The sequence below is a fragment of the Idiotropiscis lumnitzeri genome, chromosome 8, assembly GCF_059441095.1.
Source record: "Idiotropiscis lumnitzeri isolate Australia: NSW breed Sydney's pygmy pipehorse chromosome 8, RoL_Ilum_1.0, whole genome shotgun sequence".
NCBI lineage: Eukaryota > Metazoa > Chordata > Actinopteri > Syngnathiformes > Syngnathidae > Idiotropiscis > Idiotropiscis lumnitzeri.
The window spans coordinates 18,642,081-18,659,399 of record NC_142398.1 but is presented as its reverse complement, the minus strand read 5'-3'; the positions used below and the strand labels follow the sequence as shown (position 1 = coordinate 18,659,399).

At 42.1% G+C, this 17,319-nt stretch overlaps 2 protein-coding genes across 2 annotated transcripts; one reads left to right on the top strand and one right to left on the bottom strand.

Annotated features, from left to right (window-relative positions):
- Nucleotides 1–4,055: 4,055 nt before the first annotated feature.
- Nucleotides 4,056–8,662, top strand: golga7ba (golgin A7 family, member Ba). Its single transcript, XM_088302416.1, has 5 exons — nt 4,056–4,156; nt 6,377–6,502; nt 6,579–6,731; nt 6,848–6,949; nt 7,063–8,662. The coding sequence occupies exons 1-5, from the start codon at nt 4,106–4,108 to the stop codon at nt 7,144–7,146; spliced, it is 516 nt and encodes a 171-aa protein (XP_088158542.1). The 5' UTR covers nt 4,056–4,105; the 3' UTR covers nt 7,147–8,662.
- Nucleotides 8,663–17,240, bottom strand: crtac1a (cartilage acidic protein 1a). The gene is made up of 13 exons (XM_088302417.1): nt 17,109–17,240; nt 15,629–15,834; nt 15,340–15,536; nt 14,258–14,394; nt 14,022–14,178; nt 13,811–13,945; nt 13,058–13,194; nt 12,858–12,994; nt 10,790–10,878; nt 10,534–10,634; nt 10,293–10,461; nt 9,585–9,730; nt 8,663–9,514 (listed from the first exon to the last, which is right to left on the bottom strand). The coding sequence occupies exons 2-13, from the start codon at nt 15,823–15,825 to the stop codon at nt 9,434–9,436; spliced, it is 1,683 nt and encodes a 560-aa protein (XP_088158543.1). The 5' UTR covers nt 15,826–15,834; nt 17,109–17,240; the 3' UTR covers nt 8,663–9,433.
- Nucleotides 17,241–17,319: the final 79 nt, after the last annotated feature.

Below are 17,319 nucleotides of genomic sequence, written 5' to 3'. Positions count from 1 at the left end.
CGGTGAGGCACCTGCATACTAGTGATGGGTAAATGAAGCTTCAAATGTGCTTCATGAACCAGTTGTATTATTTTTGGACTCCTGTAGGTGGCACTCTCTGTTCAACATTGGGCTGAAATCACACTGAGTTGCCATTTTTTAAACCCTTTATTTAAACCAACAGTGCCACCTAGAGGACTCAAAAATACAATAACTGGTTCATGAAGCAAATTTGAAGCTTTATTTTCCCATCACTACTGCATACATGAAACGTTATAGTACATATTCTTTTAACCTTTGATGAACAAACAGCTGTGAAAATATTTCAGTTTGAGAATCAATAAAAAAAAAAGCCATAACTGTCCACATTGATGAGAAGTCACAATATGTTAAAGTACACGTGCACGATAAACAAAACATCCAACCGTATATCTCCTGTATGGCTCAGCCTCATTATGCTCATGTGTGTGCTGGAGCCTATTCTAGCTAACTAAGGGCGAGAGCCCGCTCACCCTGGACTGGTTGCCAGTCAACAATTAATCAACATTGAGGAGCAGCCAGCAGTGTAGAAACGGAAGAAGATGATGATGATGAGCAAGTGAAACAATTGAGGAGCTCCTGACCCGAGTGATCCTCATGTTCCAATTGACAGATTTAGCATTGCTGTTACAATGTGATTGTAGAAATTGGACATTCATCCTCTAGTTCAGAGGTGGGCAAACCTTTTGATTGGCAGGCCACAATGGGTTCTAAAATTTGACAGAGGGGCCGGACCAGGAGAAGATGGATGGAGTGTTTTGGTCACCTCATCGAGAGAAAAAAACGTTAAATTTTAAATGAAAGTGAACAAAAGCATTACAACAATATGTAAGCCTTTGAAAAACCACAGTATTTAGTAAATAAAACATTAACAAGGGTTATTCATTTAATTTTTTTCAAGTTCGGCGGGCCGGATTAAAACGTATAACGGGCCGCATGTGGCCCCCGGGCCGTGGTTTGCCCGCACCTGCTCTAGTTAGATAATGCACGAACAGTGAAATGCACAGCATAATCCCTGTGTTGCGTTAACATGATTTAATTGAACTTTACAGAGTCTGTTAGGAGACTGTCAAGTAAGTGCGCTTTAATACTATCCATGTTAGCCCGCGCTTTCTAAACCAACAAGTTTGTGGAAGCATAAGATCGTCCACGCTTCTGAAAGTGACCGACATTTGCGCAACTCTGTGGTGTACTGTACATTCATCCAAATGATTATTCACATATCCGAGCCAACTAAAAGAAATCAACTACCTGATTCACTTGAATAGGAATGACACATGGTGGTTGTTTACACGTGCAAACTTGTCCATTACTTTGTTATTGAAATCCACCAGTCCCTGTATAAATTTATTTTCATTAGAAAGCATGCAAAGAGCATTCAATCGATCCTTTCCCAGTGCGTTTCTAGCAAATCTATTCATTCTTTCCATTGTGGATTGGTTCCTGTCGGACTCGGGGGAAGCCATGGGAGTTGCGAGGAAGATGTTTAACAGAATGCATGTTTCTGACAAGATCTCTTGCAAGCCGGTTTCATTAATCGTCTGAAGTAGAGAGAGTGCAGATTTGCCTGCATACAGCTGATCGTGTTGGTAGAGAATATTGAGTTCACTTTGTAACTTATCCTTGTTTTTCAGAGCTGAAGGCCACAGTTTGATAGCAGAGCTGAGTTGGGCCGCTGGGAACGATGCTGCAAATTTGGGGAAAAGTGAGCAGTCCACGAGCTGCGCTGCAATGAGATAGTCACTGTTGGAGAACCGCTCCGACACTTGTGCAATCATGTTGTCACAAGCCTCCTTCATAACCTCAGCCGTGTTGGTTTTCCTGCGCTTGGCTTCGCCATCGCCAGCTTGGTCGGCGATCGCATCTGCCCGCTCTCTCACCTCCTTCACGTTGGCGATGAAGTTCTCCACCGCGCATCTCACGACCGAGCCGTCGATCTCTCGGTTCTGCAGTATGTTCTGCAGAACATCCACTTCCGGCATGACTTCTGCAAAGAAATGCAGCAGATGGAGAAACTTGGGGTCTCTCAAATGCATGGATAGGCCGTACGCCTCGCTGACGGTCACACTGTCCCATCCCGGCTGAGTGCGAATACCATCCAAACACTCCAGTATGGCATCCTGACTGTCCCATACAGCGTTAATGGTCCTGCTTTGAAAGTTCCACCGCGGTCGCTGGATGTCGTTGTACGACACTCGCATCAGGGCAGCTGCTCTTCTGGGCGGGGTGAAGAAAGTTGCAAAGCCAGTCAAATCAGCAAAAAAAAACTTCAGCTCACGGATTCGAGACGCGCACACTTGCTGCAGGGTAACATTTAACTGGTGGGAATAGCAATGCACAAACACCGCGTTTGGGTATCTTAAACTCATCAAGGTTTGCACGCTGCCTTCGCCGTCACTTAGCATAGCAGCTCCATCATAGGTTTGCGCAATGAGTTTCTCAGCCAGGCGCAAGGGCTCGAGAACGTGTTGGACGGCGTCGGAAAGGCCGAAGGACGTTTTATCCGTGACTTCGATAAACTCGAGGAATCTCTCAATAAGAGTGTTGTCAAACACGTATCGCAACACGACGGCCATTTGCGAATTGGACGACATCGTGGTTTCATGGACTTGCACCCCAACAAACTGGGTCTGTTGCAATTGTTTGTCCACTTCCTCCCTGTAGACCTCATACATGCAATCCAGGATCTCGTCCTGAAGGGTGCTTAAAGACAAATGAAAGAAAGGCTGCGTATTATAGTGTCTTTGGAGCCTGGTGTCTCCCTCACACATGGTCTCAAATATGCAGCCAAAGAGAGCTGGGTTTAGGGTTTCGTCGTGAGCGTGCAAATCCATTTCGCACGTGCCACAAAGTTTAACACAGGTAATCAGTCTATCCAGAACATAGCGATTCTCCCCAGTTAGTCTGTTGTGCTCCTCGGTGGCAAGCCGATCGGCGTCCACGATGCTTGTCTGCACGCGGGGCAGCCCAAGTAAACCCAACTTCATGGCACATCTCAGGTGAGACGAGGAGCTCTCGTGCTTGGCCGTTCTTTCGGACAAATGTTTAATGTCTTTAAAACCGATCGATGCCCAAACGGAGTCCAATCCCCCAAAAAGAAGACAGGGAAAACAGAAGAGCGCACATTTGGTCGTGCTAGCGGTTAGCCATTTCTTTTTTTCGAACCAGTCTTTTTTGAAGGTGCGGGTCACCATATCTCCATGCTGAAGCAGTACAAAGTCTTCTGGTCTGTGCGGCCCCAAACGTTTTATTTCCAGCTGTTCTTCCAACGGCAACTTACTAAACCGCACGCACAACAAAAAGTCGACGTCATTCATGATAAAACGTGTGCAAACAAATTCGAATAGATCTCGATAGCTGATGTAGCAATGTTGTCTACCTCCTTTTTTCCTTCTTCTTTTTCATTGTTTTTGGCGTCTTCTTCTTCCCATCCGACTTGTTCTCGTTCACTCCGTTCTCCTTTTCTGGCAGACTAGAAAACGCTTTAATCAGGTGTTGCCTCCTATTGGTCGTATTGTGCTATTGCTGTTGCTTTTTGCCTTCCACGATGTGCATCCATCCATTATCAAGGGTCGGTACTGGAGCCTGTCCCAGTTATCTGTTGCCATCTAATTGCAGGGCACACAAAGACGAACAACCATTCGCACTCACACTCATACTTAGAGGCAATTCAGAGCGTCCAATCATCCGGCCATGCATGTTTTTGGGAATGTGGGAGGAAACCGGGGTACCCGGAGGAAACCCACGCAGGCACGGGGAGAACATGCAAACTTCACACAGGAAGGCCGGAGTCGGAATCGATCCACTGCACATCGTGCTAACCAGTTGTCTACCGTGCCTCCCCTATTATTATTTATTATTATTATTATTATTATTATTATTATTATTATTATTATTATTATTATTATTATTATTATGTTAAACCCACCACGTTGCCACTTCACTGTTGACAACAGAGCTGTTCAAAATAAGAAAAATGTAAATCACTGACGCCACTGAGATTGAGGCAATGTCTCGATAAATAAAAGCATATAGAGCTAAATCCTGTCCAGTTGACTAGCCCCTCCCCCACCATTTAATCTGTCCCATGTCAGTCATCAGCGCTCACGGGGACTCGAAGAGCAACATGGCGACTGAGGTAAGACTGGCACAATGTGCTCCTTATCCTGCTTTTTAATGCATAGTAGAGCATCACTCAGCACATTTGTGGGCAAAAAGGCTGATGTGATCTCGTAGACTGGGCATGGTTGGAACCAACAAGGCTGCACGATGTCAGTGGAATCAGGACACGCGAGGGCATCCTCCTCTTACTTAGCTAGTTTCGCCCAAATGCCGATCTTTTTTTTTACACTTACCATCATTACCAAACAGGCACGCTAACTCAGATGAGCTGAATGGGCGCGGACATTGCGCATCGTTTCAGTAAAAACGCAGCCTTCGCCTAAATATTAAGATGTCGTGCTTTTATGGGTTTGAACGTTTTAATAATCCGATGACAGAGTCCCAAGAGTGGACGCACACACGTAACCCGTTCAGAACCACGGACAGTGGCCACGACATTGCCACTTTTGTTTTCTTATATGAGATAATTAGATGACTACCGAACAGCGTTAAGCAAGCTTTATTAGAAATTAGAAATTAGAAATCCCTTTATTGTCATTGTACTCAAGTGTGCAACGAGATTAGAGGGCTCCCCTCTCCAGTGCAATACAACAATAATACAGACAAATATATAAATTAGATAAATAAATAAGAGAGTGCAATGGAATTTAGTACTGAATAGGGTATATAAAAACACATCACGATGCTGTTCTGCAAGGTAAGGGTGTTTTCGTGTGTGTGTGAGAGTTCAGAATGGCAGCTGTCTTCGGGCAGTGGGCAGGGTACACCCTGTACTGGTTGCCAGCCAATCCCAGGGCACACAACGACGCGCAACCATCCACACTCACACTCACATCTAGGGGCAATTTAGATTGTCCAATCAACCTGCTGTGCATGTTTTTGGAATGTGGGCAGAGTACCCGGAGGAAACCCACGCAGGCACGGGGAGAACATTCAAACTCCACACAGGAAAACCGGAGCCGGAATCTAACTTACAACCTCTGCACTGTGAGGTGTGAGGCCATCATTCTAACCAATCGTCCACCGTGCCGCCACACCGGCTGATAAACACTGAGGTTATAGATGTACCTTCTTGTATGGCGGAACAATTTTAGTAAAATATCTCATTGCGATTTTTCTGGCAAATATTGCAATTTTGTTTCAATTCACAATTTTATTCCAATCAAGCCCCAGTGCAATATTATTCATGTTGTTTCGTAACATTGACAAACATGACAGAAAATTAAAAGTTATTACTCTCATTATGCAAGAACGCAAAATAAACCAGACCGTCGAAGCCCGTCTCGTGGAGTTCTGGGACATCACATGTGAAGTTTTGCATCTGGCCGGTAAGGATTACAGCCAGGCACAGGCTGGTCTACGGGGCCGTTCAGATGGACGGCCGAGATACTATATGGTGACGGTGGACTGACGGTGCCCAGTCATGATGTTCACGCCGTGCACCACCATGAGCAGTGACGGATGGCGGCCATACAGTGTGTGTCAGTCAGGTGGCGGTTGCAAGATGTGACTGGGTGGGAGAGAGAGAGAGAGAGAGAGAGAGACTGGAAGTGACGGGTGGGGATAGTGTATCGAACGCTGGGCTTCTCTCCAGGAGCTTGCAGAGCACAATTGGATAATCACACTCTGCCTAGCTCTCCCATAACATCCTACACGTTCCAAGACCAAAACAACAACTACTATTTGCACACAGTACTACTGAGCCGTTGAAATGAGCGAGAAGTCGAGGCATCTTCTCCCAGGGAACTGTTTAAAAGATCATGTCGAAGAACAACACTCCTTAATTGTCCTTTAATACAATACAACACAACTTTATTTATATAGCGCATTTCACAACAGCTGGACCTGTAACAAAGAGCTTTCCATATGGTGTAATATAATTAGCGGGTAATTAGACCGACTGATGGAAAATGAAGCTTCAAATGTGCTTCATGAACCAGTTGTTGTATTTTTGTGTCCTCTAGATGGCACTGTTGGTTTAAATAAAGGGTTTTAAAAAAATGTCAAGTCGGTGTGGTTTCAGCCCAATGTTGAACAGAGATTGCCATCTACAGGAGTCCAAAATTACTACAACTGGTCCATGAAGCACATTTGAAGCTTCATTTACCCATCACAAGTAGTCGTAACTTATTAGCCCATTGTTGCTAAGGTTTTGCATTTCATGAGCTGAGTTGCTGATTCCCAGTAGAAAACAGTATTAACCTTGTCATGGGCACACACAATCTCTTTTGCTTAGTTCCACAACCTGCAGGAGTTGAGGCACAGTGCATCCCTGGCCAACAAAGTATTCATCCAGAGAGACTACAGTGAGGGTACCACCTGCAAGTTCCAGACAAAGTTCCCCTCAGAGCTGGAGAGCAGGGTGAGAGCATGCGATATGTTGTCCATTCACACCATATTTTGTGTTTTGCAATTCATTGAGCCGTTTGTGTGTGCAGATTGAGCGGACTCTATTTGAGGACACTGTGAAGACCCTCAATAACTACTATGCAGAAGCAGAAAAGATCGGTGGCCAGTCTTACCTGGAAGGCTGTCTGGCCTGTGCCACAGCATATCTTGTCTTCCTCTGCATGGAAACACGCTATGAGAAGGTAAAAAATGCAGCTGACAGGAAGCGACACTCCAAAAATCTGATCTTCATTTTATATATAAATATATATATATATATATATATATATATATTGTATTCATTTGTGCTCTGCTGCAGGTGTTGAAGAAGATTGCCAAGTACATTCAGGAGCAGAATGAAAAGATCTACGCTCCCAGGGGTCTGCTCATTACTGATCCCATAGAGAGGGGAATGCGAGTTGTATCCTTACTCAATGTTTGCTCATGTACATTTATACAAAACCTGCAACGATTGCTAGTAAATATAAACGTACTTTTGTGACACGCTCTCGGTCCCTAACGGCTTTTGCCCAGATAGAGATTTCCATTTATGAAGACAGAGGCTCCAGTGGCTGCAGCTCGGGGAGCAGCTCAGTGACCAGCAGCACAGCTCGATGACCACGTTCTTCTCTGGCAAAACAAAGTCCCTCTGATCACTCATAACCCCAGAGAACAACTTTGGACATTAGAACCGGTCCTACCCGTCTCCATGGCTTCACTATGCTAACACAAAGCATCCGCACGATGTTACCCAAGAAAGACATGCTTCTCCCCAGCTGCATCACACGAGTTATAAGGCATTTCAAACATGCAAAATATGCACTTTAGTCATTTGTTTGCGATGCACAAGACGAACAAAAGCTTATTACTGGTTATTTTTGGTGTGATTGGGCTTTTACGTTTCCTTGCTATATTTTTGAAGTGATGTGTCATTTCGAACGTGAGAACACCAGCTTTGTACGAAATTCAACAAACCAGGAAGTAGGCCTACATTCATTGTAACCAGTGGCGGGCCGTGCATTTCACACCTGGGCCTTCAGTGAAGTTCTACTTAGTCCGACTTGAATAAATCCCCCTCATAATAGCATCATTTATGACAGCACGGCTGGACAAATAATATACAGAAACACTCAAATAGTGAGTGTTGGACGACCTAGCTTCTCTTAAGGTCCGTCTTTAAAATGGCCTTGCAAGTGTATCTGCAATTAAATCTACACTTTTCCCTCCTTGTGGTTCAAAAAGGCACAAATATATTTTAGATTATCAAACGGTCGCCAGTTACAACATTCTGGTGTATTGATTCCGCACGCGCTGCCCCCTCACGAATGAGTATCCAATCACAAGACACGTTCATCACCTTCAACATAAGGCAAGCGAGAAGGCTCACTGTAACCAACTCGTGATCTGATTGGCTATCGCGACTGTCTATCAAATCTGACAGCTCATTGGCTTTGACAGAAGAGATGCCCACACGATTGTATCTGAAGGCCTCGGACGAATCGTGCGTGCTTCTGGTATAGTGAAACCTGTCTGGCAACACGAGCTAGCGGAATTCTGATTGGATAAAAACTCTCACCTGAAAAAACAACGCTTGGATATAATATGACATCAATGTGAAGAACATGATCATTTTTTTCTTGATTATGTTAAAACCAAGTCAATGTAAGATCGAGACACTATATCATATTGTTTTGTAGCAGATGAATGCCGTTCATCCGTGTATGTAATGTAGCAAGTCTTCCATTTTCTACACGCAAAGCCGACATGTGACTAAATCCACAAATGTTTCAAATAAAGCCTCCGTTTTACTGATTTCCATCAACTCAAACTCTACCCAAAATTTTGTTTCTGTAAGGACGTAGCAAAGATGAGCGTGTGAGACAATGTACTTGTCAAATAGTCTTCCTGAATCTTCTGTCATGTGTTGAATTCCAACATACAGTATGCATAATAGTTATCTGACCAAACCTCCAAAGACAAACATTTGCCAAAAAAGGGGCTCGTTCATGTGAATGCCTCATTTATGTTGGTGACATTTTTGTGGGGACTCAAACTTTGGTGCAGCTTAATTGTTTGATACGGATGGCAATGAAGTGTTACGACAGCTGTCAAATAAATACAATTCAATCACAAATGCATTCAATTGCCTTTATTGTAATTCTCGCTCTTAACAAATTTGACAGTTTTATAAACAGCAAGTAAAAATGTATTGTCATTGATTGAATGATTTGATTTTTTTTTTACGTATATGCCAACATGTACATAAGTCTCCCCTTCATGTACCTTGTTCACGATGGTAGAACTCTGACACACCCCGTTCATTTTCCTGTCCATCTCTATACTAGGAAACAATTCAAAAGAACATGCTACTACAACAGTTGATGACTGCATGCCACAACCTCTCAGCAGATCAAATCACACATGCAGAGCGGGAAAATGTCATACTCTAATAGTGCCGCCTTAAAGACTACACGCCTCTCCAATCTGCCAGAAAACAGTAATAAAATCATCTGAAAATTGGAGGCCTTCAACCAGGAGCCGGAAGTGGAGTGGGTGCTGAAAAATGATGCTGGTGCTGAGATGGAGGGTAAGCAAGAAAACACGGGAGGAGGAAAACATATGGTGCATTCGATCATGAAATGACAACCATCAGGTTGATTTTGTTTCAGGGTTTGTGATGATACACAAGACGTACAAGTACGTCATTTAAAGCTTTGGCGCCATCTACCGAAGACGTATAAGTACGTCTTTTTGTCTTTATTACGAAGGGTCTGACAACAACAAGTATGCTTAGTGAACTCTGACATTTAGAAGTGCAATAGTATGAGGGGAAAAAATTGAAAGTTGGGTTAGATGAAAATATCCTCAGATGCCTGTAGAAAATGAAAGAAAATTAAATAAAAACTTAGCTTAATAACTTAACTGGGGAAAAAAAAACAGGCCTACCAGTGCAGCGGCCGTTCTTCACAGAAAAGCCATTGCCACACTGAAAAAAAACCAAACATTTATTTGAAGTTTAAAGAAAGCCAAAGTCAATTAAGAACTATAATGCATACCTCTGTGGAATTGTCAAGGGTGGACATTTCCGCATCCCTGGGATACGCTACTTCCACCACCGATTGCATTTCGGCAGGCTGAAGGACACGCGTGATGAGGCTACCATCGGGCCACGAGACCTCCAACACAGACACATCATCGTTTCCTGAACATCATGACACACACAAATAAATACATTCAAATACCATATTAGTTGTACGTCTTTGGCGCATCGTTCAACAATTGTATTTTACAGGGAATGAATTGTATTCAAGGATTAAAAAAAGTCTTTAGGGAAGTCTTGGACTCGAAATACACCTGGTATTTTTTTTTTCGTTATTTCACACTAATTATAAGATTTTACTAAAGTAAATATCTTCATAGAAAATTGTAGTAGAAAAATACAATTAATTGTATCAATTATGGAATTTTTTTAAAAATTTTAATCACTTGAGAAAATGTTTTTTTGGTATGCATTCGGATAAATCTTGATTTTAAGATGTTTCTATTTCATTATTTACAACGAGTGCAAAAAAAAGGGGAATGAATGAGAGTATTTGTGTATTATATGTATTTTTTTCATTTTTATCTTTTTTTCATGTGAAAGTAAGGCGATCCTCTGCTGTTTTAGCTCTGAAAGTCTGAATCCCTTCATGGTTCAGAAAACAACAAATTGAAATGGCTCACGTTGAAGTGGCTTTACCTTAAAAACATGACAGCATACTCACCTAAACCAAAGTGAGCAACGGGTTCCATCTCACACAGGTACCCGGATCCTCCGTCAATGATGCGCATCTGAGCTCCATTCATTTTGGTGAAGACTGTTACTTTAGCACCTCGCGCATACGCGCCAAACTGGGTGCGAGGGATGACTCGAAGCCATTTATTTGTTGAGCCCTGACAACCGCGGTGGCAGGTTAGCATAATAAAGAACGGGGTGAGTTGATCCAAAACAAAACATGTGCACACCTGTGTGACTTTGAAGACTGAGATTGGTTGCGCTGAACTCTCTCCGTGGGCCAGCAGAAGGTCCAGTTGCCCGTCTCCATCTAGATCAGTCACGGTGCCGCCTGTTGAAAAATAAAAAAAGGCAAAAAGATCCTGAAAACAACCACTCTGTGTCTGTAATGAACAGCTGATGCAGTGGAAAACGGAATAAATCCGAAAAAAAGTAATTAGCACCAACATGGGGAAAATTTGTGGAATGATAATGTTTGGTTTTGACCTGTTCCTGTGCCTTGAGGCTCTGCAGCATCTCCCACATGAAGGTCTTGGATTAAAGGGTCAGCCTGAGCTGTTCTTGTTGTAACACCTCTAGAGTGATTACAGTTAATTATAGACCAGTACTAGGTTCGACTATTAAGATATAGATAATATTAACAACCAAATAAAGGACCACAGACAATAGAATAAGTTTGAACTGCCGGCGTAATTTAGTAAATAACAGTTGTAGACATAGAAATGACATACAATTACACACAATTGACATACAATTTACACACAGTTGACCCAAAGGAAAAATGTTTTCCCCTTTCTTTCAAGTGAATTTTTCTTTATCAATATCCTTTTCTGTTCAACTATTATTTAGTTTGGAAAATATAATTTCAACCCGGGTTGTTGTTTAATAAAGTCTAATTTTATGTTCAAATCTTACCTAATCTATACTCAATTACCTTACCTCACTTTGTTGAATAAAGTTCAGTAAGAAGTAAGTATTTTGTTTGATCAGTTAAGTCTAACTTCAATTTTCAACCATTTCACTGGATGTGGTTCACACAGTCAACATTTCAATAATACCGTTACAGCATTATCATGCATGGTTTACAAAAATAAATGTGACACAATGTACAAAACTCAAAAACAATTCAGCAAAAGACTGAATCGATCCCAATGTCCAAGTGTCTTGTTTGAATATTTGTGTTCCTCTAGTTGTCCTGAATAGTCAATCCTGTGTTCCGGGAATCCACTGCAGTGTAGCAGAGTAGAAAACGGATTAATCCTACCAGGTTGATGAATCAACACAACGTCCAGTAACTGCTCTCCGCTCCTGCGTGAGAAACAGCTCAAGGGCTCGTGGGTGGCTCGCCATCTTGTGTCTCGTTCAAGAGTTCAGCTCCGTCATTTAGCTCAGAAGTTTCTGAACCAAACTTTAATGGCCTATCATAACAACAAAATAATACTTATACAAAACCTAAATATTACATCAGGTGGCATCAAATGCAAATTAAACTCGTTTTTTCGTCGAATGAAATCGATGCTCACACAATGACGCAGTTTAAATAATGGAGGTGGCCGGTGAAGAATGGAAAACATTGCAGGGAAACTACAACTAGCATTCAATTAAGCATCAATTCACCTTTTACAGCCATTACTTAAAATAAAACAATATACATTTACATTGAAAGGTTTCTTTTCTTTTTTTCCATTTGACCAATACAACTGTAAAATGTTCATTGCATGAAATAAAATACAAAAAGTCTGAAACTCACCAAGACCCGTTCAGTAATTAGTGCATCACCAATTGAAGGACAGGTTGGAAAACTCAAAAACGACTCCTTCAACATACAAAAATAACATTGAATAGCTCGGTCTCTCTTTCGTTTAACCGTAGTTCTCCTTCAGCTTCTTTATCAGGTATGAGAAGAATAAAATAAAGTGCGCATTTCTAGTCACGTGACTAACGGCATTATGTCGCTACGTGTCTTTCAAAATAAAAGCATTCACTTAGCGCGGAATCATTTTGAAGAATTACAAAAACACTAATTAACAACGAATTTACCAGTTTTTAACCTTTTAATATATTTCTATGTCATGTTGATCATTTTTCCCGCATCCACAATGAATATTTTGTTAATGACTGTTTTAATAACAGGCTCTTATTTTATGAGGCTATGTTAACCAGGGTTACACAGTCACCCTACAAACACATAGTTTATCAAAACAAAGTAAGGGTGACCGGCTTTTCAATCATTTGTGACACTTCTTGTCAACAAAAGAAAAATAATTGCAAGGCTCAAAGTTGTTAGAAAGTGGACTCATCTGTGGACAGCGAATATATCGTAACAACCAATGGCTTCTCCAGCCACCACTCTGCCTCTTTGGGTATCATGGGAGAAATGTGTTTTTTTTTTTTCAGATAAAATTATTGAGACAAACAAATTTATAAGTTGAGTCTTCAGTTTCACAAATTAGTGCAGCATTGTGAAAGCAGAAATAACTTGAAATAGCTGCTTACTGTATGTATAAAATTGGTAAATATTGGATGCCTCTTTAAATTGAACATTTGGACTCACCTGAAGAGCCTGTTGGGGGCATTGCCTCTGTAGGCAATATTGTTGAAAAACACTTCGAGCTCCAGGTCATTGTCAAAGTCCGCTGCTATGACTGTGCGGATCGGAGAGGGGGATGCAAATCCTGCAGTCGCGATATTCTGCAAGGAGGATATATGTCAGGCTCAGCACTTTTTAGACTTCTTTGATGGCTCCTTACTTACCCTGAAATTGGAGTTGCTGCCCTGCAAGTAAAGCCTGTGGGGGCCATTCCAGTTGCCGTAGACGATGTCTGTCTTTCCGTCACCATTGAAATCAGTCAGTGCTACTCCTCTACCGTGTTGGTATTGGTCCTCCACACCTTGATGGGTCAACACAGAGTTAAAATTCATTCATCACATTTTTGCAACGAGAACATTGGACGGTGTCATTCATCCATGTTCTTTTCCTCATTAGGGTCACAGGTGGGTTGGTGTCTATTAAGGCTAATTATTTGCGATGAGAAAATGAAGCTTCAAATTTGCTTCATGAACCAGTTGTTTTATTTTTGTGTCCTCTAGATGGCACTGTTGGTTTAAATAATGGTTTTAAAAAATGCCAAGTCAGTCTGCTTTCAGCCCAATGTTGAACAGAGAGCGCCCTCTACAGGAGTCCGAAAATACTACAACTGGTTCATGAAGCACATTTGAAGCTTCATTTACCCATCACTATTGATTATCACCCTGGACTGGTCACTAGCCAATCGCGGGTCACATTTAGACAAACAACCATTCCCAATCGTACAATTTGGAGTTTTCAATGAACTAACGAGCATGTTTTTGGAATGTGGAGAAAGAAAGACAAACCGCAGGAGAACCCAAACAAGAATGGGAGAACATTCCCACAGGTTAATCATACTGACCATTGAGGTGCTAAAGTCACGCCGAAAATGAAATGAAGTTGCACACAAAGACAAACTCGCTTTCTGTCGTTCTCACCTGCCCGCTGGGCGACGTCAACAAAAGTCCCATCGCCATTGTTCTTGAACAGGAAGTTGGGTCCCCTTTCGTTGTCACAGAAAATATCAGAGTTTGTATCGCCGAGGATGGGTCCAACCACAACCCCGCGTCCACCTGCATCAAAATGCCACAGTCACTCAAAAGTCTCTCAGAATGCCAAGTTGAAAACATCACAAATTCATTTTCAGACCTGTGAGCTTGTTGACACCGGCTGTGACAGCGACATCAGACAGAGCGATAACGCCATTTGCAACATCACTGGCAGCCGCGTCCATCTCCAAGAGCGCGTGGGGTCCGACGTTGCCGCTGGCGTAGTTTGCCACGTAGATGGAGTAGCGACCTGTTCCCTATAGGAACGTATGTGAGAGGCAGGCATGGTTTGAAAAGAAGATCAGGAGGAAAGGTGGGATGTGCAGGGTCACTGACCTTTCTGTCAACGCATGCCACAGAACGTCCTGCCATGCGGTTAGCAGCACCACGGCGCACATTGAGCTCATCACTGAGCAGATCCTCGAAACGGCCATTACGAAACTTGAAGAGCTTGTCAAAGTAAGTGGCACGTCCTGCAATAATTATCGATAGTCACTTAATTTTCTGCATGCTTGAAAAAAAAAATCCATTCATTTGAATAGATGGCACATGATCATCTCCCTCAAAGTTGTAAGGTTCTGATTTCAGTTAGCCCACCGTGTGGATTTTCACCACGCATGCGGGTTTTCTGCGGGTACTCTTGCTTCCTCCCGAATTCCAAAGACATGGTATGGTCCACGGGACACACACAGCATTTAAATGTCGGCCTCAAACTTACGGGCCAGTGCACATTTTCAGGCTGCAGGATATTATTTTACGGCCCACTAATTGACATCAAAGTTTAACGTTAGTGTGGCCTCCATTTTCTTGGCGGTGTAATTTTTGCCATGGATATATATATATATTTTTTTTTTATTTAATCAGTCATGGGCGAACATAGCTCGGGTTCATGACAGCTTTCGGTGAAACGTAATTCTGAAGTGACACCAAGTGGCCAAAGGTTGAGCATGTGCCTTGCAAATGGCCGGCGACCAGTCCAGAGTGTACACCCCCTCCCCCCCTCTTGCCCTAGAGCAAGCGCGGGCAATCTACGGCCTGGGGGCCACATGCGGCCCGTTAAACGTTTTAATCCGGCCCGCCGAACTTGAAAAAAATTAAATTAATAAACCTTGTTATTGTTTTATTTTCTAAATACTGTGTTTTTTTCAAAGACATATATTATTGTAATGCTTTTGTTCACTTGCATTTAAAATTTAATGTATTTCTTTTTTCTTCAGTGAGGAGAGGTTACCAAAACACTCCATCCATCTGCTCCTGGTCCGGCCCCTCTGTCAAATTTTAGAACCCATTGTGGCCCGCCAATCACAAAGTTTGCCCACCCCTGCCCTCGAGTCATCTGGAACATGTGCAAGCATACTTACAACCCTAATGAGAATGAAACACTACAGAAAATGAATGGATGAGTGATTAATTATTACCAGAGTAGGCATTATTCGTGTTGAGGAAGTAGATTTCCTCTCGCCCATCTCCATCCACATCACAGGCCGTGACCCCAATAGCGTTACCAGCTACATCCCTCAGAGCGTAGTAAGGTGAGGTACTGTCATCGACAGCAATGTTTACCAACTTATTCTGCGTACGGTCATATTTCAACACCAGGTTCGGCCCGTTGTATCTGAAGTTGGAATGACAAAAGTGAACAATCCAGATCGACACACTGCCATCATTCACCAGTCAGTCATTCAGCTTCAAAATGCTTTCACGCACCCAGCCACCACTACTTCGAGATCGCCATCACCATCCACGTCTGTTACTGCCATCCCATAGTTGAGCTGTGTTGGATTGTGCAGACTGTCAGTCGGAAGGACGGTCTGTGTAACCTCCTGGAACATTGGTTTACCGTTCTGAGAGTGGGATTGCTCCCAGAGTCCAATCAGAAGGACCAAGAATGCAGTAGCCCGCATTTCTGAATTCTGGTGATACAAAGAGAAAGTATGGATGAATATTTTTTTCATACAAGATCTACTGTAGGAAGCGGTTCGGATAACAGATGAATGGATGTTGTATTTCATCATAGTGAATAAGGTTGAAGAGACTTCACATCACGCTGCATGGTCACTCTGGACATAGTAGAGGATTAACAAGATTGAAGGGTGGGTACAGTAAGGCCCACTTGCCACATGTATACCCGTTCTGTTCTTTAGCATGCAGTGATATTTTTATTTGTAATATTTGTTGCATTTATAAAAGAGTAATATTAACAATTGTACACATTTCACAATCAATTTATTTATTTAATCATTGCTTAACTTCTCTTCTGGTAATTTAACTAATTACAAGTAATAATACAATTAAAATGACAATTTTTACCTACCACCAATTTCTTCAGGAGTGATGCAAGCAAAATGTCATCACGAACGACTTATGGTATTCCCTCAAGTGGCAAAGTATGTGGATTGCATTTGTTACATATACTATCGGAATGATGTTGAGGAACTATGATCACTGAGTTTGTCTCCTTCGGGTATCAATAGCAGAAACATGGCGGCATCCTGTATGGCGAGGTGCAACTCATGGAATATAATTAGTGACTACTAGACCTATGATTATTTAAACAAATGGGCATTGATGTGATAGACCATGTTTTTTTTTAACATTGCTGAAATTAACAGTGTTTTTTTTTTTAATAATCATTGAAAAAGCACAAGATTATACACACTGGCCCTTTAATGTCCCTGACTTTAAACTTACTGTCGTATTAATACAAGAAAAACACAACATGACACTATCAACAGTAATCAACATATGAATTAATATTTTCTCATTGGTCACATTGAAGTAACACATTAGAAATATTTCCATAAAATAATATACTAATTTACAACATAAAATTCCCCAAGTTTTGACTTAACTATCAAACTATGAATTACTTATTATCAAATCTAAGGGTTGCAGAGCAACACTTTCAACTTTCAATTTTTATTAAGCAACAATGCTTTTAGTTCACATAGATTTGAATGTTTTGGCTATTCTACCCATCTCTGCTGTAGAGAGATCAGATTTAAATGTGCATTAGCGTATCCGGAAATAATCTTCATCTTGATCATAAAATCCATCCATCCATTATCCGAGCCGTCCGCTTTATCCTCCCTCACAAGGGACGCGGGCGTGCTGGAGCCAATTCCAGCTGTACTCGCGCAGCAGGCGGGGTATGCCAAAAACGCCACAAACATTCCTACTGCCTTACCTGTCAGTTCCTCCGAGAGAGGAAATTAAAGACAGCGTATTCAGATTTTCACCAGCGACGATTCTGGGAGCAACACGATTCCGTTGCACAAGCTTTATGAAACTGTGGAAACGTATGGAACGTCTTAGCCAATCAAATTTCAGGATATTGTCCAAAGGCTGCTGAGTGAAAGTCAGATACATTATGTGAATTATCGGGAAATTTTAGTTTA

Coding starts and splice junctions, on each gene's coding strand:
- golga7ba (XM_088302416.1), top strand. CDS start 4,106: ATGTCAGTCATCAGCGCTCACGGGGACTCGAAGAGCAACATGGCGACT. Junction 6,503..6,578: donor CCTCAGAGCTGGAGAGCAGG/GTGAGAGCATGC, acceptor TTGTGTGTGCAG/ATTGAGCGGACTCTATTTGA. Junction 6,732..6,847: donor TGGAAACACGCTATGAGAAG/GTAAAAAATGCA, acceptor GCTCTGCTGCAG/GTGTTGAAGAAGATTGCCAA.
- crtac1a (XM_088302417.1), bottom strand. CDS start 15,825: ATGCGGGCTACTGCATTCTTGGTCCTTCTGATTGGACTCTGGGAGCAA. Junction 15,537..15,628: donor CTCGAAGTAGTGGTGGCTGG/GTGCGTGAAAGC, acceptor TTCCAACTTCAG/ATACAACGGGCCGAACCTGG. Junction 13,946..14,021: donor CGGTGTCAACAAGCTCACAG/GTCTGAAAATGA, acceptor ATTTTGATGCAG/GTGGACGCGGGGTTGTGGTT.